General features: G+C 38.2%; 1 protein-coding gene across 19 annotated transcripts in view; it reads left to right on the forward strand.

The window, feature by feature from the left end:
* Window positions 1–21,913, forward strand: part of msi2b (musashi RNA-binding protein 2b) — a 269,219-nt gene that overhangs the window by 195,890 nt on the left and 51,416 nt on the right. For all 19 annotated transcript variants that reach the window (XR_013195937.1, XR_013195935.1, XR_013195936.1 and 16 more), the window contains exons 8-9: window positions 435–517; window positions 18,001–18,115. Coding sequence is in view for 15 of the 19 variants with exons in the window: in XM_077208158.1 (XP_077064273.1) it covers window positions 435–517; window positions 18,001–18,115 (198 nt within the window). In the remaining 4 variants the exon portion in view is untranslated. The remainder of the gene's footprint in view (window positions 1–434; window positions 518–18,000; window positions 18,116–21,913) is intronic.

A 21,913-nucleotide genomic window follows, 5' to 3' on the forward strand; every position in this document is an offset into this window, starting at 1 on the left:
GGAAAAATAGTGCGTCACGTATTGAAAAACTCGCAAAGAAACATCAAATATTTGGTAATGGAATTCACATGCCGGCTAGCTCTACAAATCCCATTAAAACAGCTTTGAGCTTCCTCCATCTCTGAGGAGCAGACTCAGAGCTATTTTAATAGTGCCCAGGACTTCATCATTTTAACAGCAAAAGAGTTCCTGCTCTGTACTAGATACATAATTTGCATGGCATTAGGACCAGATAAAACGAAGATTGCTGCATGATTCAATGGCTCATTTATGCCTGCTCCATACAATAATAGCAATCAACAGATATTTGTTGCTTTTTTCCTGTTCATTTAACTGCTTCTGTGTTGGTTCACTTCAATCATGAGCTGTTTTTTTCCCTCCTTTCTTCCCCTGTTTTCTCTCTTCCCCTTCTCCCATCCTCTCCTTCTTTACAGGATTCGGCTTTGTAACTTTCGAGAACGAGGATGTGGTGGAAAAGGTCTGCGAGATTCATTTTCACGAAATCAATAATAAAATGGTGAGTTGGTTTCAACCTCTTTGCAATTTTTCAATTCGGGGGCCAGGATTAATATTTGATCTTAGAAGCAGAATGGGTGCTTATAATGGGTAGCGTACAGTAAGGGTGACAGGGCTGCTGGGTGCGTGCGCACATGGGGGGTGGGGGGTGGGGGGGATGTCATCCCTATCCCCGACCAACCTGCTTTCAAGGGGATGAGAAGTCACTGGGGTGCACCAGCCACAAACCATGAAATTGTGTCTTGGATCCCTGTCTGCCAGGCTTGGAGTAAAGGCCTGTCTCTTCCCCACCGTCACAATTCCCTCAGCCAGGGAAGACTGGGAAAGGATCTGGCAGTCACTCTGGGGGCTTGTTAAAAGTGTGTGGTGCAAAAGATTGAAAGAAGATTTAAAAAATCAAAGCCTGGGTGGTGCTTCCATGTTGGCACCTGATGCCCTGTCCCATGATTTTCTGTTAGCTGCTACGGTTCGTATTAGATTTCCCCGTGTCTTGCCAAGCTTTTGAGAATGAAAGACAGCAGAGGGACACGGTTCCTGACCTTGAGGCATCTGCAGGCGAGCCACAGATGCAGCTTGCAGTACTCGCGACGAATCACCAAATGAGGACAAACCCCAGTGTCATTCTACATGACAGCCAGTTAGCAGGAGTTTTAATGAAGGTCAGTGCTGTCAGTAAAGTTCAATTACTTAAACTTACAAATCACAGAGAACCACAGAGCCTCTTGGAGTTCCATGAGATCGAGCTGAAGTAGATTTGTGGCATAGGTGACCAGTGTTGGGGAGTTAACCAGCTAAATTTAACTACATTGATTCTTCAGCATGACAGTAGCTCAGCTGTTTTTTTTTTCATTCATTCAGTTGATTCATATGAAACTGGTTCACTGATTCAGGTTTCTACATTTTTCCCTGCATTTTTGAGATTTCATTTATGCAGTATTGATTCTCGAATCAATTTGATTCTGATTAGAAAGCCATTTGATTATGATTTATTTAGGTACATTTCAGTTGTTTTTCCCTTTTGCTTTTCTTGAAAGAATGGTAGTGTTCAAAAAATATTAATTTAAAGAACAGACTTATAAGAACCAGGCTACACTGGTTACGTTTTTGTTTTCAAATAGGGTGTTTATTGGTACATGTTGATGCTCACGTTTATTGATGTGCCCCTGTTTGAGAGTGTTTTGCAAAATAGCTGTCTACTGTTTAAACTTAGTTTAAAGTAGCTTCTCAAACCCTGCTGATGACATAATGTTATCCCAGTATTTTATTCTAAACATGACAACTCAGTGTGACCAGCCTCTCCCCTGTCTCTTCATTGATTTTTATATGATATTGCATCAGATGTTCTCATTATTCAACAAGCATCTAGAAAAAAGCCTGAATTTCTTCTCTTTTTTTTTTACACGTTTCCCCCAGCGTCTCATAGCAGGAACCTCGCTGTTGATCGACTGGCTGGCTTAAATTGGGCCATTGGAGAATTACTTGCATAGCTAATATCAGTCAGGAATGTTTAAGAAAAAGGTAAACGTGGCGAATGGAAAACATTTACTTAAAATGACAGCTTTGTCATGGTCTCTCAGTTCAGATCATTTCTCAGATGATACGTTGGGAACGAAAGCCTTAAAAAAACAAAACAAGAAAAAGGGTATGACGTGTTGGGCAGAACGCATCCTTCCTTTTGCTCTTCTTACTGATTTCAATTGCCATCATCAAGTTGCTTTTGCCAACAAGATCAAAGTGGTCTCTGAAGCCTCGTCTGCTAGCAGGCCTGTGTGCATATTTGACTTGCTAATTCGACCATGGTAATATTGTTATTATCATGAATATTTTGTACAGCGGCCGTAATGATCTCCCTCTGCTTGTGGAAATGCCAGCTTTGTACGTCGAATGCCTGCTTGGTGAGCCGCCATCTTCAGAGGCACCATCTGTGACCCTCGACCCCAGGCTGTGGAGCAGAGAACAAGCCAGGCTCAGTAGCTGTTTATAGAGAGGCTCTGTTGACCCAGTAAGGCCACTCTCGAGCTGCCAGGGCCCTGGATATCCATAAATGACCCTAAATGGTTCCAGGATCTGGAAAGCTGGACCGGTGAACGTCTCTACAGACGTCAGGCTTCCTGATCAGCTCATTTGATATCTGGCCTGGAAATATAGCCATGAATGAAACATTCAGAAGACATTTCCTTGATCCACAGGCTTGGAGACAGGAACGCTGCATCCAGCAGGCAGGTTAGATCCCATGGATGGAGATTACCTTGAAGTGAACTCTCTTTAGAGATTAATTTGAAATGTAAGTCCACTTTAGAGGTAAATGATTTAGGGAGCAAACACATTTTATGTCTTCATTATTTTATTAATGAAAACAATTAAACGATAGCACAGCACGATTAGTTCCAGATTGCACAGATATGGAAGGGGGTCACTACTAATAGACCGACCCTAATGGTTGTTTTGACTATTTTCCATCCCTTTTGAATTCGAACAGCACATTCAGAGCCATAATATCCTGTTACGTCTGTGTGGGAGCTTTTTTTTTTTTAAGTTCCATTCCGAACATTTTGTATTTTATCAGGCATTCCAGGGACTTTTATCTGGCCCAGTGCTGTGTGTCATGAGGAATACTGTGTGAAATGGATAAGTGGTTGAAATCACCTGGACGGCTATAGAGCATAGTTTCCTGAACATAGTTTCCACTGCAGTAAGAGGATTTTTTTGTGTCATTCCTGTTATGTTTTACCTTTTCAACTTCAAACATCACTGAATTGTTATATTGTGATAAAAAATAATTAATATGAATTTGTTATATGCATATTTTATAGATGGAAATCATATATTTTAATAATTCATACTAAATTGTTTATTTTGATATGCATTTGTACCATTTTTATATAATTATTTTATATTAGAATTTTTTTGCCATAATATTTTTTTATGCTGTTATTAAAATTAATCTGAGTTCTATCTGTATGAAATGTGAGTTCATATTATGTACATATTATCCTAACAGGATATTTTTTATGTTTTGATATTCATATATATATTTTATAATATCATCATATACAGTACAGGTGCTGGTCATATAATTAGAATTTCATCAAAAAGTTGATTCATTTCAAGAATTCAACTTAACAGGTGAAACTAATATATTATATTGACTCATTACATGCAAAGTGAGATATTTCAAGACTTTATTTGTTATAATTTTGATGATTATGGTAATCACACAGTAATTACACAGGAATACCATGGTCATTGAACCAGGTTTTGGTTCTTTTGGCAGTGTGGGCAGGTGCAAATCCTGCTGGAAAATGAATATATATATATTCAATTATATGACCAGCACCTGTATATTACTGGTCAAAAGTATATGTATACATAGAATTTAATTATTCCAAACTTTTATATATATATATGTATGTATGTATGTATGAATGTATATATATATGTAGGCTATATGTGTATATATATATATATATATATATATATATGTGTGTGTGTGTGTGTGTGTGTGTGTGTGTGTGTGTGTGTGTGTGTGTGTGTGTGTGTGTGTGTGTGTGTGTGTGTGTGTGTGTGTGTGTGTGTGTGTGTGTATATATATATATATATATATATATATACAGAGAGAGAGAGAGAGAGAGAGAGAGAGAGCGATAGATATTATATACATGTTTTTATAGATTTGAAAAAATAATATTTTAACAATAGGGATATGAAAGTGCATAGTGGGAATGACCCTAATATGCAAAATGCTAACAGTTTAAGTACAGTGTGCTAATTAAAGCTGTCCCAATGAAAACACTAAAACTAAAAATAAATACTTAGTCTCACTAATCATCAAGTGGGCTGTTGGACCACTTTGACCCACAGCTAAGTGAGCGAGAATTCAATAGCAGGCTAATTTTAGGTACCAGGAAGTGTTATTTATAGACTGGTGGCTGTTTGAAGCCATGGAAGAAGTGACTGTATCCTGACCCCATGTAAACCCTCTCTCTGGGAGTTCTCATGGACATATGACTGCACATGGTCTCTCCCTCTCTTTTTTTGATTCTCTGTCGCTGCGTCTCTCTCTCTCTCTCTCTCTCTCTCTCTCTCTCTCTCTCTCTCTCTCTCTCTCTCTCTCTCTCTCTCTCGGAAATCATCACCTCTCCAACCTTGGAACAGTATAGACTGCATAAGTTATCTCTCGTCACATCATATTCAGGAACACATCCTTTCCTTTATCCAGCTGTTATTAAGCGATCAAGTACTTGGTCAATACCCTCCTCGCCCCTAACGCGTAAAGAGCAATGCCCCACCATACCCATGCGTGCCTGCAGCAGAATGATGTGAATTCTGTGCTCATGTCCTCCTTGGCGGTGCCCTTGCCTCCTGCAGGCAGTGTGGAGGTTGTCGCTCTCATTTTGGTTTCCGCTCCCGCCCTTCTGTCTCAGTGTGCCCCGGCCGCCCAGCCAGGATTGCTGCCTGCCCACAGCGAGCCGGGCCATTAGCATGTATGATAAGTGCAGAGTGTGTCGGCAGGCCAATTTAGTCTGCCTTGCCGCGCTGATGCCCCGGCCTGCGCTATCATTGGAAGATAATCTACCGCTGTGAGGAGAGAAGAGGGGAAAAGTGTCAGTTCTAGAAGGGAGAGAATGACTCCTATTTTCCCCGCCCTTTTTGGGGGGGGGGGGCTTGCAGACTTGCGGCTAGTGGCTCTCTGAATCTATCTTCAAGATGTGGTGCAAACAGCGATGACAGTGCAGAGTTAGTGTGCTTTCATGCCTGCTTCATTTAGCAGGCGCACACCGAAACTGAGTCTGGTTAAATATTTGAATTCGGATTTGCTGAGAAATGATGAATTTAAAAATATATACAGTATGTGGCTCAAAGCACAAATAATTTTTAGCTTAGCTGGAGTGTTTTTGCATACAGCTGCAAATACTGAGGTGAAAATAGTAACAAATATTTCGATTTATAAGATATTTTTTTAATTCTGTCATTTACTCACCATTGTATCATTCTAAACCTTACTTTCTTCTAGGGCTGCACGATATTGGAAAACAATGGCATTGCGATATTTTGTTTTTCTGCTATATATATTGCGATATGAAAACAATTTCACCTGATGATTTGAATAGCTGTATTAGTAAAGATTTAATCATTCTAGGATGATTGGGGTGATTTTGTAGTGTAGTGCATCTGCATTGAAAATAATAAACAAATTACAAGCATAGATGAATACAATAGAACAAAGACACAGATGAAATAAGCAGTGCTTTGTGTTTTTCAGGTAAATTAACTGTATTCAGGTACAGACATTGAATAATCAAATGTAAAGTAACACTACATAGTCTTCACTGTATAAATTAACCCTCTACTGCACGGTGTTGCCATATGGCAACATACCCTTTCTTTGGACATTTCTTGAAATTTGAAAATAAATATGAGCTCTGATTAATCTTAAATTCATGGTAGAACCTGGTGGTAACCAATGATATGCTTTGATGACATCACGACACTACACACACCCTTGCAACGTCATTCTTTTCACACACTTTTGATGACTCCAGCTGCTGAAAAAGTGCTTGTGTATATGTGAAGATTTTCCTAATTTTTTTCATATTTCTTCGGAATAAAAAAATACATCAAGCATCTGGGGTAAGTTCTAATCTAATTTCAATCATTGTCACATTGTTTTGATACTTATATTACCTTTTTATTTAATAAAATAGGTATGTTGCCATATGGCAACATTGTGCGGTAATGGAACAATATTGTGCCCATTCTAATGCAGAGTAGCTTTGTAAGAATGACAATGTATGGATGCACTGATATAGTTAGATGGTTGTATTCTACTCATATATTTATATATATTTTTATATATTTATAAAGTAAAGTAAAAGTAAAGTATAAAAGTAAAATATATATCCGTCTTGACCGCTTTGATCACTGGCCCGAGATGGGTGCACCAAAAGGAAGGTGCAAGAATCCTGGCTGCAAGGGCATCGTCAGAGGGGTTTGCTCTAAGTGCAAGGTGCACCTCTGCTTAAAAGGTGGGGTATGTGATTTGCAAAACGGCCGGCAGATTTTGAAAATACACAACTCAAAAGGTCCTACCTTCTTTCCTCCAACGCTGGCCCTGACTCCACCCACTCGAAGAGGGGCATGGGGGAGGGGGTATGGTACGACCGTTTGATTGACGCACTTACTGTCCAATGATTCTAGGTGGTCTTGGAAATGATTGGCTGTTTTTCGGGTTTTTTCGAGTTTTTCGAGTCCTGCTCGTTCCACAGATGATTACATTTTTTAATTTTCATGTCAGTGCTTCTAACTCAGTGGCTGTAAGTGGGTTAGGAATAGGATTTCAAGTGATTTTGAAAAAATGGTCAAAAAAGTAAATCACATACCCCACCTTTAACAGAGAGAACAACTGCTTTAAGGCATTTCACATCGAGTAGTTTCACTTGAACAGTTCTTATGAGTTTGCGTCAGATGTTTTGTAAATGTTGTTGAAATAATTCCTTTAAAATTAGTTTCATATTTTGTACACAAAGCTCTTGAAAACATTTTAAATAATAAAAACAATTTCATTTCTAAAAGACAGGTCTGTAATCATCTATGAATTTCATGTCATTTTGGGAGAAAACGCATAAGGCTGTTCCATTGTCGCACAATGTTGCCATATGGCGACGCACCCAAAAGTACCCCCCCCCCCCCCCCCCCAAAAAAAAAAAAAAAAGAAATGTTAATTTGAGTCTATTTTATATATAAAAAAACACTGTAAAACTTTTTCCCATGATTGCATAATAATGCGTGCAGTAGAGGGTTAAATATGATTCTTATAATTAATAGTTTATCTTTGCTTAAGCTACAAAAGTGATTTTCCTTTATTGTTGTTTGTAGTGGTCGACCGATACTGTTTTTTTTTTTTTTGATGGCCGATACCGATATCTTAGAGTGCAGGGTGGCCGATATAAAGTTGATGTTTATATTAGGGATGCACCGAATCCAAATCCACTGGTTAAGATTCTGCCGAATCCGAATACCGAATCCCACTCCCATCCTCAGTCCATTAACTCAGTAAACACATTAATGAATTAAACATTAATGAATTAAAGTCCTTGACACCCCGAGACAAATCGCCATTGCAAATAGAACATGTAGCTCGACTTGAAACGCCTTCTTTTAACTGAAAGTACTGCCAAACAAACACTTTTCCTGCTCACAAGTTCCATTTTCAAATTCTCAGCTCTACTGCACTCGAACCTACGTAAACATCTTCCCGTAATCAACGACTGTGTGACGTCGACCAGCGTTGCACGCCTAGTGCAAGCCTAGGGTTCGGTTCGGTGGAAAAATATTTGAAGGTTCGGCAGTAACCGGACCCTAGTCGAAAAGCCCAATATTCGGCCGAATCCGAATCCTGGATTCGGTGCATCCCTAGTTTGTATATATATATATATATATATATATATATATATATATATATATATATATATATATATATATATATATATGTATATATATATATATATATATATATATATGTATATATATATATATATATGTATACTTTATATATATATATGTATACTTTATATGTATTTGAATCAATATTTAATAAATTAGAAATCAAATCTTTAAAATAAACATGCTTCTACTTTAGATGGCAACTTCTTGAATCTGCAATCCTATAACACTATTTTTCACAAATAAAGTAATTGTTTAAAAATATATTTCTGTCTAACAATGTATTAGATATGACTTACAGAGATCGTAAACTAGTGAAGACGGAGAATGTGAGTGCGCTGTGTGATCAGACGCTGCCGTTCTCTTCTCAGGTGCTGGTGTTTTCACTGCCGCCCGTCAAAATAAAAGTCTGGACCGCCATCAAAATAAAAGTCCCGCTTCCAACACATCGGTCCAATCAGAAAAACGAATCGGCCGATGCCAATATTTTAAAAATGCCAAATATCGGGCGATATATCGGTCGACCACTAGATTATCTGTGGTGACACAAATAGCTGTGGGTATATTGGGATGCTGTCATTTTAAGATGAATCCACATAGGCCGATCCAATGGCAGTAATGACAAGCATTCATTTTCTTTCTCTGTTTACAACTCATAACCAACTGCGTTTACTAGGGAACTCGTAGAGAGCATTTTGACTTAATTGTCCGTGCACATCCGTTCAAGCACAAATAGATAAGGAAGGGAATTTGGTGTTCACGAACTTCGCGTGCTGTGCGCGCACACAAAACACAGCGCGAGTTCCAGTCTTCTTGCACTTGATGTTTAAACTGACATGACTTGCAAATGCAAATGATAAACTCACTCTATGATTGTTAAACTTTGCAATTAATCTGCGAATCACATGCGTTCCGAACCGCGAGGCAGCTGGCCCGTACGGATCAAGTACATTCCCTATACTTGACCTCGCACATCCTGCAATGTGAAAATCGCAGATGCGCACACGGCGATATCGATGCTAAAACGATATATTGTGCAGCCCCTCTTTCTTCTATATATATATATATATATATATACTGTGTGTGTGTGTGTGTGTGTGTGTGTGTGTGTGTGTGTGTGTGTGTGTGTGTGTGTGTGTGTGTGTGTGTGTGTGTGTGTTTGAGACCCGTGCCGGCAAAATGAGTCGCAAAGAGCAAATTTTCTAAAATGAGTTAATGTTATTTTCACATTCTCTATTAAAAATCCTTTAAAATATGATGCATGACTTGTTGGAATAAGACAAAAAAATTACTGAGCTACACCTATTTGAAGTCAACAGAGGAAGCAAAGTTAATTTGGAGATAAATCGAGTTAAAGTTTTCTGAAGGTTCCAAAACAAATTCACCTAGCAACCATACTTTAAAATAACTGGTAATAACACCAAATTTGGCTCAAACCAAGTTAAAAACAAATATCTGAAGGAAAAATATATATTCAACCTTTTTTTCCATGATACCACAATTGTTTGATTAAAATTAATGAAACAGACACCCTAGTAACACCTACTGTACTACACGGATGTAATTACACATCAGATATTTTTCCTCACAGGTACCAAACGTCCACATAAGACATAACAGATAATGTTTGTGTGAATTCTCACCAAGACAGATAATTTAAATTAGCCTACTGTAATTCTGTGTATGTATGTATATCGGGATCACACGCTTCGTCTCTGTCAGTCAGCACGAGTAAGATCATTTCGCTTATATCAGCATGAGTTTGAAAATCACATTTCATTGGTTCAGACTCATGCCATCAAGAATTCCTGCATTTTTCATGGACAAAGGAAAGGTACTCCTCTCAGAAAACGTACAAATAGATGTTTAATAGCTATTTGGAGCATTGTGATCGCTAGACGAGGGCTTAACGAAATCATTTTTGGGAAAACCTCAAATTCGACAAAAATTGACATTTTTCACTTGTTTTGCCTGTAGCTCGTAATTAGCCCGTCCGCATTTCGACTCATTTTCCCAGCACGGGTCACATATATTGGAAACCAATGTTGTTTGTACCTCATTGACTTTCATTGTATGGAGTTCAGTCCTTAAGTTAGCCAAGAGGGGATCAGTCTTACTTTTCAGGTTCAAATTAAACCAGTCTACTTTGACCAGTGACCAGTGTTAAATTACTAATATGGGAAACTAGTCTAAGCACCGCCCACAGTTGGGCCACAACATTTTTTTTTATGTTCCACAGAAGAAAGTCATTGCAGATTTCTTTGAACAAAATATTTTGCAAGACGCAAGCATTATAGGGCAATGTCTTTATTAATGAGTTTAAAAGTAAAGAAATTAAGTAAACTGACCAAAGCATGTGTGAAAACCCTTTATAGGACTTGCTCCTTTTTTCTTTTTTCTAAATAGCAGCTTAGCACATTTGAAAGTATGTCTGTTTATTTGTCCCTCTCTAATCAACCAGATCTGTTTAGCCCTTTTTATCTAATAGATGTTTATTTTCGCTTTGTGTGTGGTGACTAGATGTATTTACACACTCCTGTCACAGTATCTTAAGAGTAGGTTGGGCTAATGGAAGGGGATTGTGATATTTGAAAAGATTACAGTAATTCAGCCGGTTGTAATGGAGCAGGCTGTTTCCGGAGAGCTCTCCGAGATCTGGAAATGTCACAACAAAGAAAGGAGGAGATTCAGCACATTCACAACTTAAATAGAAGGGTGGAAAAAGAGTGTGAATAACTGTGCGTGCGCATAAAATATATAATAAGAATATATATAAGAAAAAGAAAGCTGGGTCATTCCACATAAATTCTGTCTTTTTGTTTCCTCATTAAAGGGTACATTTATGTTGGCAGTGTGTGTACACAACCACACTAAAATTATAAAAAAATATTTTTTTTGAATCCCCATAAATCCTCAACAGTCTCATAGAACAAGCCGGTTTCATTTTCTGAGCAATTTGATGTCACATTGCTAAGTCCCCGTCCACGACTGCTGATGGACTAGTTTCCGGCCTGAGCGAGTTGTACACTGTCTGCCATTTTCTCCACGCTGGAGCAGCTGTAGCGACAAGAATGTCTCGTAAGAGATTGAGGTGTTTTGTTGCTGGATGTAAGAGTGAACATAGTCTTCATGTACTCCCGACATCAGAGCCACTGAAGATGAAGTGGATTACTTTACTTTTACTGAAGGGAATCCCCCCCCCCATATACCTACATTTGTTTTTGTCTGCGCAAATCATTTTGCACCAGACTGCTTTGTGAACGAGGGTCAAAACAAAGCAGGTTTTGCTACAAAGTTGTTACTCAAGGATGGATCAGTACCAACTGTTCGAGATACAGCTAATAGTCTCTGGAGTGATACTGGTCACGGCAGTAATGAAAAGGAGAGTGTACACTTTATTACAGTTCATCAGAGTTGATTTACAGATGTAAAGTTTACCAGTTTATTAAGCACCCCCGGAAAAAAACATATGGTGTGATTATATTTGTTTACTGTTGGTTGTAACGAGTGTTTTTGTATAATTCACGGTGTATTTTGATGATAATACTATGGAGAGAGAGAGTTTATGGATAAGACTTTGAGCACGGTGTTTTATTCAGCTCTTACAGTGATTTTCTGAAGTGAAAATGGACGCTTCATCTTTTGTGAGATGTACAATAAACTTCATAAAACTCTGACAATTTCTGACATTTTCAGTGCGTGAGATTGTCCTGTTTTGTTGTTACATGAGCTCTTGAAGCTCCGCCCTCGTCTTGAGCATTTAAAGGCACACACAAAAAGGGTGCGTTTTTGCTCAGCCTCCAAAAAATTGGTCTGTGGGGTATTTTGAGCTGAAACTTCACATTCACACTCTGGGGACATCAGAGACTTATTTTACATCTTGTAAAAAGGGGCATAATAGGTCCTATTTAAAATGTGTAAACAGTGACTATATAAATAATATGTAATAAATGTCAAAAAATAAGTGACAATACATATGTGTTGTTATAGGCATTTTTGTAAACACAAAATCAAAAATCCAGAAGCTTTCATCCCCCCAACCCCCCATCCACCCCCCCAACCCCCCCCAATTGGTTGATTGATTGATTGCCATTAGACATGTATTCACTACAGTACAAAAAGTTGAGGTAATTAAAAAAAATTAAAATAATAATAATAATCCCAAATTTGTATATCAGTTTCCACAAAAATATTAAGCAACTGTTTTCAACATTGATAATAATAATAAATGTTTCTTGAGCACCACATCAGCATATTAGAATGATCACTGAAGACTGGAGTAATGATGCTTAAAATTCGGCTTTGCCATCACAGGAATAGATTACATTTTACATTTATTAAATTAGAAAACCGTTATTTTAAATTGTAATAATATTTCACAATATTATTTTTTTTTTTACATTTTTTTAATCAAATAAACACAACCTTAGTGAGAATAAAAGTCTTTTTTCAAAAACATAAAATTTTACTAAACCCAAACTTTTAAGTGGTAATTTGAAATAAATACACACTATTTTTTGGAATGCACCACTGCTTAACTGACCTTGTCAAATATTTACATCTAGGTAGGGCAAAATAGGAAGTGCGAACACATTGATATCAATGAGAAGGTAAACGTGTGATAAAGATGAAGAACGAGCCTGTGTGTAAGGATGTTTTACTGTTTAAATTACACCATAGCAAAGTCATGATTAAATGTGAAGTTGTTTCAGTCTGTTGATTTTTTTTTTTAGTTATTTTTATTGTATCTGTATGTGCTTACCAGAGTTCCCACTGTAAGACACTGTTGAAACAGACATTCTGTTTGGGAGGCATAAATAGCCTCTGACAGCCTTTCTTTTTTGTTGGTGAATATAGATTTCTGTGTCAGATGGAATAGCTGTAAGTGTATCAATAATGTACGGGAGCCCCAAGTCTCCAATGTAATTTAATTCAAGTTGCGATGAATTATGCCTCGGTGTTAAGCCGAGAATTCTGATGCCTCTAGGCAAAAGAGCAGGGGGTTGTTTTCTTTTTTTCTCTCCCCCTTTCCTCTCATGTCTGTTTTATCTCTGGGAACTGTACAAACAAGATGCAGCAGCGTATGACATGACCTCTTGTGCAGTGATGTAACAGGAGTTCACTGGCAGAGCTGTGATAACATTTAAATATGCTATATTTGATGGGAGACCACAGACACACACACGTAGTGTAGTGTGGGCCTGTAAAAGACAGCTTGAGTTTTTGGATGCGTATAAATCTACATACTTGAAAACAGTTGCTTCCACATTAAATTTAAATATGAGTTTGCTTCCCCTGTGCATGCCGTATGCTGCAAAAATCACACATTCCCATCCTTACAGGGCCAGCAAACATAAAAACAAGAACATATGCACAATATTATTGAACATTATAGTCTTTAAAATATATATATAAAAAAAGTTGTTATTGCAAAAAAAAATGATCCAGTCGATTTGCCTCTCTGTGGCTTTATGAACAATCTACAGCGGTACGGATGGCGGAAATAAGACTGATTCCTCAGGCAGCCCACCTCGGATATACAGTAAGCGCATGGAATTCTAACTCTATCATTGTGACAATCTCAGCACACCAGGGCTCATAAAGGTGGCCCTGTTTCTTGGGTTCCTGCCTGTTTAAAATGCATATTTATTTGTCGAGTTTGGCTAAGTGCCTTTCATATCAGGCATTATGTGATCCCGAACTCACGGGAGTGAGGCGGGCCGCCTGGTGTTTTGCAGTTAGAGTGAATGAATCAGCGTTCTGATTCATCCTTCTTTATCCTCCTTGTCAGAGGAGAATGCTTTTTTTCTCTCACTCTAGCTGAAAGAGAAGCAAATCTGCAGATACTCTTGAGGTTTTCTTTTCACAATGGATTTTTCAAAGTGATTTTTCAGATTATTGATTGTCTTTGTTTCCCACACATTCTAGTCTATTATTGGAATATGATTGATATTTCTGATTCATTTAAATATCAGAGGAAGTGAATTTTCAAGAGTTAAGGCCAGTGCACACAGAGTCCGAAATTCGCATGCGAAATTTCTGCACGTTAAAAAAAAAATTCGACCTCACGTTATGTCAATCACGCTTGCACACTGTCTACGAAACTTTCATCCGTCATAAAAAAAATCGGATCGGGTTTGATTCTGCGTTTTTCGCATCCGTAGCAAGCAGTTTGAATGGAGTTTTGACAATTCAGAGCCACCGAATCACGAATACGAAAAAATGCATACGAAAATTTCTGCCTCGGTGTGCAATGGCCTTTAATCTGGAACATCATGAATTTTTTCTTTTCTTTTATTTTCTATTGATAAGAAACCTAATGCATTTTTTTTAACAAAACACAAAACATTTTTTCCCCACAAGAATTACGTGTTTTTTTGTTATATATATTGTTATTTTTTATTTTAAACTTTTTAAAACAACTTAGTATTTTTTTGGTATATTATGTAATATATAATAGATTTAATAAAAATGCTTCTTAATATATTTTTCACAAAAAAACTTTTTTTCCCCTATAAGAATGCAATCAGTAATGCAAGTATAGTTTTGTTTTGAAAGATGTATTTGGCTTTGCTCAAAAAGCCAAAATGTGCGTGCAATGCTTCTGATATACAGTCATGAAAGATGGCCTTATCATGCCTGTGGTCTCTGAGAAATTAACCTTTGTGAAACAACTCCCTTTTCAAAGTCAAAACAGGTGGCTGAAGTTTTAATGTGAGTGACATTTCTTGTCACAAGGTCAGGGCAGCAGATTAGCAGATTGGATCTAATCTATCCCTAACCAGCCAGCTAATAAGCGGCGTGTGTGTTCTCTGGAGCTGATCGATCCTGTCTTACACCTCTCGCCCGCTCACACTGGCTCTGCCAGGGACATGGAGACTAATGGCCACATTTGCTCCAGCCCACCGGTACAGTGTTCCCGCTCATGATTTCCCGACAATTAGCGAGGCGAGTGGACGCACCCTGTTCTCATCTCTGCTGTCATCCTTTCCACCCTGGACTTCCACTTAACCTGCTCTCTGGGGTGAACGGTAGATGAGAGATGTTATGGGATTTTGATTGCATTCACACACACACACACACACACACACACACACACACACACACACACACACACACACACACACACACACACACACACACACACACACACACACACACACACACACACCTACACCTTGTGTGTCCCTGTTGGGCTCCGAGTGGCAGTCCGGTTATTAGACAGGTGGCAAGACTAAATGGACAAATAAAATGTTCAGTAACACTTAGCCTTCATTAATATGCCATTATATAAATAATTCGAAACATGATATAATTAAAAAATACAAGCTTTATTATGATTTTTTGCCTAAAACTTGCAATATTCACAATATAACATATCCACTAGTGTCTTATTGCTGTTTTGAAGAGAGTACTATAATACTACAAAATACTAAGAACACAAATTGACATAAAACTGTATTTTCTTAAGCACATTTCAGTGTCATCAAATCAGAAGTTCATATGCATTTAAATATGTATATAAATTACCTTTGAAACTTTTATTAAACTTTTGCAGATGATCTGTTGAATATTCTTATATTCTTTTACACTAATGAAAGTGATTAAGTTTTTTGTTTTGTTTTATGGCCTTTTAAATATATTTTTAATCAATTAATCTGAAATGTATCTTAATGTTTCATTTATTTAACTTTTTAGAGTTGAGAAGAGAGTTGAAAGAAGGAATAGGCACAGGAAATGGCAGATTCAAACACCTTTTCCCCAACATTAGCACCACTACACCACAACTTTGACCTTGTTGATTTCCTGTCACATTTTGTTTTATTTAGTTACACTTAGAAGTTCATTAAGTCTAGATATAACACACAAATAAGCCCGCATTATGTAGCGAGTTACACATTTGGGCTTTGTTTCAAAGTCAATGCTCCGATTTGGTCCTAAAGTGCAAACGTTCATCTATCAACAGTTCTTTCCTCCTCTGGCCTTTTCTTCCTCTGTGCAGGAGGGATAACGTTGCTGCCCCGTGCTCTCAGGTCATTAGCCACGGGCCTTCGTAGTTTCATTAACGAGGGAAGGGAGCTCATCATTGGCCTACCTCGACTGACGAGGGTAATTAGTTAAGTAATAATGTGGAGCCGTAGTCATGGCTCTTAAATGCCCATTGATGACAGTCAGATCGGAAGCCAGGCTTTCCTCGCCTATTAGCAACACACAGAGATTGCAGGCCTCATCACTGAAACCACACACTGACATAATTACACGCATCACACTCACACACACTCGCTCTCTCTTTAGTGCCAGTGCCTAATGAAGGCATGTTGTATTTGGAGAAGTCCTGAGGACTTGAATACTGATTACCAGTGCTTGTTGGTTTTATGTGTTCATTTTTTGGAAAAGAGACATTGCGCTGCAGTGTCTGAAGTTTGTTAGCCCGCTCAAAGCGTGAAAATAAAGCTTCCTTTTAGTGCTTTGGTTGACATGTAAGGTCATTTGAAAGAATGGAAGCATTATCTTTAACAGATATCTGGATTTCCCTTATCTTTCGTTGATGAAATTCAAGGTTATTTTCCCTCGCAGTTAACATCAATGTCTATGTACTGTCATACAACGTACTCTTTGATGTCAATGACCCCCAAATTTGATTTCAAGGGGACCCCCTTAAAAGTATAAAGGCTGCTATATATTTACATGCTTACAGATCCATTTATACTCTGAGAGAAACCGTGTAATTTCGGTATTATTTACATAAGATTATAGTAAATATTAATATTTCAATAAGCTTTTATTAGCTTTTTTATTTTCAATTGTAATTTTAGTTTCAGTATTTTTTTTTTGTGCTTCTGTAATTTTTTGTACTTTTTGTTTATTTCAGTTTTATTTTTAGTAGTTTTAGTACTTCAACTTCAACTTAATTAAACATTTTCAATGGGCTTTTTTTATTTCAATTTATTTTAATTTACGAAAGTATATGCAGTCCCTTTGGGGGTCGGCAGTTTGAAAACCCCTGTGTCATTCTCTTCCCTGACATTCACACACACGCAGTTTAAATCTCATACTTTAAACATGAACGTTTGCTTTTTGTCAGTTGAACTGAAGCTCCTGTAAGCCTTTCGTGTGCATTTACCACTATACTTTACACGCTGTGTGCACGGTGGAGTGTGTATACATGCACCAGTAATCAGTCTGTCAAACACTACATACCCTGCCGGTCATCTGTGCTTTCCTTGGTCTTAAAGAAAGCACGGTTGCATCTCTCAGGTGGTTGAGGTTTTGTTGACACATCGTGTGCACGATGCCGTGCACAATTTTAGGGTTGGTATTTCTTACCGTGTCACTACCACAAACCCACGGATCCTTCATTCCGGAGATGTACTTAATTTTGATGCTGGTGTTTGTAGTTGGTCTGTCACTCTTGACGCACACTCTGTGTGTTCTGTCATGAGCAGACTCTTAACCGTGCATTGTGGAGGAGTGTGAAATGTCAGTCAGCACAGCAGGAAAATGATCAGTAGAAGGCGTCAGGGAGCTGGTTGGGGGTGCGGGGGGGTGATCAGGGGAAGTGCCCCGGGTAGAAACTGTTCAATGATGAGGACCAGATTGGAGTGGCAAGACGCTAGGGGAATGATGAGGAATTAAAAAAATAAAACTTAAAATATATATACTTTTTTTTTTTTTAGAAAACTTTTTTTTTCTCAAAGACAGAACACGGCATGCTTTCGCAAACACACAAACATCAAAAAGCGCTCTCTCAAAAAACCACAGTGACATTAAGGCAGTACATTACCAACTGAGATACATAAACACCATGATTTCACAGAGTGTTTGTTTTATTCCCGTTCATTTTTCTAACAAGTGATGTATTATCCTTATGAGAGCTCTCATAGTTTATTTCTGCAAGGTGACACAAGCCAAATATGAACAACATTTTTCTGATGTCCTGTGGGCTGGACATTTGTAAGAGTTGGACAGTTCCTTGATACAATAAATGGTCTTATTAGTAGCTAGACAACTGAGACAACATCTTTTGTGCTCCATCCACAGGTAGAATGTAAGAAGGCCCAGCCAAAGGAAGTGATGTTTCCTCCAGGGACGCGGGGGAGAGCTAGAGGTCTGCCCTACACCATGGACGCCTTTATGCTGGGAATGGGCATGCTGAGTAAGTGTCATCTCAATTTCCTGCTTACAATTATTCATACATTAACACTGTCAATCACTGCTGTAATCTGATTATTAACTGGGATGCTGATTTGAAATCAGCATGAAACTGCATTTAGCCCATTTTACTTGTTTAATTTGATGTGTTCTTTGGAGAAAGTGGATAAGCAGCCGTAAAGAATTTTTATTTTGTTTTATCCATCGGAATTTGATTGGATTGAAGGTGGGAATTGCTGTACATATGGACTGGCATATTTACGGTCTTTATATGACTGGTGATTAAAGAGGAAGGGTTGAAAATAAGAGGGTACTAGAGGATAAGAAGTTACTACATTTTCATAAAAAGACAAACTTTTTATTCTTTGAATAATGCTCACTAATGAATCATGCAAGAAACAACCAGGAACGTCTTTTACAAAAGTAAATAGGGGGTCAAATTTTATTTCATGTTGACTTTTACAATACCTTATAATTGTTTCTTGTTTCTCTAACCATGTGTACTGCAGAAAACTTTTATTTATTCATCAACAAGTTCACAATGCTTTTTTTATAAAGGTAGGGTAAAATGACCAACTCAAACTACATAACACAAAAAGCTATCCTGAAAAATATTTTATTTCTAAAATATTATTAAAAATAAAAAATGAAAATTTATATTGACTATATATATATATATATATATATATATATAACTATATATATATATATATATATATATATATTAGTGCTGTCAAACGATTAAAATATTTAATCGCGATTAATCGCATTAATGCCATAGTTAACTCGCGATTAATCGCACATTTTTATCTATTCTAAATGTCCCTTGATTTCTATTTGTCTCATTATTTTTTCTAATTTTAATGCTCTTATCAACATGGAAAAGTGGATCGGCAGTAAGTTTGTTCTTAGCTGTGGTATCCATGTGCTTCTGTCTGAAGTCATCCATTGTAGAGCTTAGATCGGGCCCAAAAAATCAAGCCCAACACGAGCCCGTGCGCATTGTGTCCGAGCCCGGCCCGACACATAAACTGTAATTATGAGCCCGAGCCCGATTTAAACCCGTCCATTTTTTTAATACGTGGGTCGTTATAACTGACGTTCTCAACTACCTTCTATGTTACTTTCTCCCGCCCGCAAAATGTTTGTCCCGCTCCCGCCCGCAAATAGACTCTTTTTTTGTAGGCTACCTCCAAATACTTTCGCCTACGTGTCGCCACCATACACATCAGCATAAATGCTCCTGATAAATTATTTGTTATTAAAGCATTAACACACAAACCACTGTTATAACATAAAAGCAAGCAGGCTACTGAGTGCATGGTTTGGCATGACTGAATGCGCGCAAAATGCGCTCCCTTAATAATTCCTAAAAAGCTGACATCAGTTCATCGCAATCTCACACATCTGTTATTATCAGTGAAGCTGACAGCACAATGCATCTTTCATAATATATACACTTTGTTTGTTATAATTTGAGGATTTGCCAGCATACAGAATTCAGCACTGAACAAAAAGTCTGTTTTGAGCGGTGAGGGGAGTCTATTTTAAATGCTTCGGATTGGCCATTGCGTTCAAGAAAACAACACATATGTCTGTGATTGGCTACATCCCTCAACGCTGCAAACATGTTATAAAAAGAAACTCTGGCCTGTAAATCGTTTCTATTTTGTTTTAGTTGTTCGTGTTGCTTTTCTGCAACATATGAATAAAAATGTATTAGTTTTTATGTTTTATTCATAGATATTTCTAGTTTGCGGGAGTCCCGCGAATCGTTTTTTTCTCCCGTATCCGCACACAGAGTGAGTGCATTACCGCTCGTGCCCGCCTTCGCACTCGGCCATCAAATCTAGTCCCGCGCCGCACTCTATTGCGTTGAGAGTGCACGTCTCTAGATCGGCGTCTCGCGCTCGCGCCATCCACTCAAAACGTAACGTTAGCCTACTACTCTTTGGCCGGCGACCAAGCCCAAACAAGTACGTGCGGCGTGCCTATTGTTTTGTTTCCGGTCTAGCTATCCGGTGTGATGTTTTCGTTTTTCTAACGTTACTAGTTGTTGCAACAGCATGTGAAAAAAATACAAAGTTTGCTAGGCCAAAAAGAGCGTTAATCTCGCGATAAAAAAATTGACGCCGTTAAAATGTGTTTGCGTTAACGCCGTTAATAAGGCGTTTAACGCACAGCACTAATATATATATATATATATATATATATATATATATATATATGGAATACTTGACATCTGGCCGTTGAATTATTAGAAAAATAATACACACCCGAGGTGGTAATGTGGCCACGACGCGTAGCGTTTACACCTCGTGGTGTGCATTATTTTTCTAATAATTCAACAGCAGGGAGTCAATTATTCCGCTTATACTACGGTTAGCACACCTCAAAACTTTATTTCAAGTTTATTTCTTGACATTTGTTAGGTTTTTGTTCTTTAAACGCTATTGTATGTAGGACTAATTTCTTACGCATCTCATCCCAAGCCTCTGTTGCTAATTCCAAAACGTCATTTTAGAGCTAGTAAAGGGAGACTTGAGCCACTGATAGCAGTCTAATAATGCAGCTATATATAGAGAGAGATTGATTAAGCGTATTTGAATTACCTGAGTTTGTGTGTCTCTCAGCAGTGTTCGGCAGCAGCGTCTCTACTAATAGCGAAACTGTAAGTTTATATGCTCCAAGAACAGGGCCGTTATTACCTTGCTAGAGAGAAATTCATGTAGATTTTACTGATTAAATCGTTAGAGCGATATGAATATTATGTATTAAATTACTATTCGTTTTTAAATATTTGTATAACTGGTTTTTTAAAGGACACCTTTTTGTGCATGCCTGAATTGGTTCTACATTATTATACAATATTATATATATATTTATACATGTTATTGGTGAAAACACATTTAGTACTGAGTTCTGCTGTTAGGAAATTCGGTGTTCATGTGAATCTAGATCTAGTTATCCTCTGGGTGTGATTTTAAAGCAAATGTTGTCTCATGCTGACCTCAGAGACAAATGGTCACTTCAGAATGATACTTGTAAATGTGTCTGTTCAGGCTATAAGCATAGATGCTGAGCTTGATGGCGTGGAACAAATGCATCACTGTAAACTCAGAGAGCAAATGGCAACTCATAATGTTGGAACAGGCAGACAGGGAGAGGCAACAGCCCATTGAAAGAGCTCCTCGAAGAGAGCACTGGGACCGGAGCTCCGATGTTGGCACGGTGCTCGCGTTAACGTCGCCACGCTCTGCTTGCGGCTCTACGACTGCCATGGCAGTTGAAACTCCTCTCTATTTCTGCTGGGAGCCCCGCTTCAGAGTCTTCATGGATACGACACGTGCGTGCTATCAGAGAGACAAGCACTGGAACCCGTCAAACACCAGAGACGTCATCCCGACACCGGAAAGAGCTTGTCTTGATGTTTTTCTGTAGATATGATGTGTGTCAAGAGGACAGGAAATGTAGAACCAGACAAGAATACCCACCTATCAGACCACCCAAACAACCCCCCCCCCATCTCAAACTTCACACACACCCATCTCCCCCCCCCAACCAGCTCCACTGACAAGACATAATTACTGTGAGATTGATCGTCTGCTGAAAGTAACTGAAGCAAATAAATCGTTTGATGCCTGGTGCAGAATGCGAATGGCAGCTAATGGGTGAAGCTGCAGGAGAGGTCGTCCTGCCCATAATTTGACTTCATGAAGCATCCTCGCTGGGCCGCATGATATATGCTATTGATATTCAGCCAGATCCGCTTCCAGCTCCACCAAATCCCTAACCGACCCTC

This window comes from Siphateles boraxobius, unplaced genomic scaffold (assembly GCF_051911475.1).
Source record: "Siphateles boraxobius isolate OS27281-9 unplaced genomic scaffold, OSU_SipBor_1 6, whole genome shotgun sequence".
In the NCBI taxonomy this organism is placed as follows: domain Eukaryota; kingdom Metazoa; phylum Chordata; class Actinopteri; order Cypriniformes; family Leuciscidae; genus Siphateles; species Siphateles boraxobius.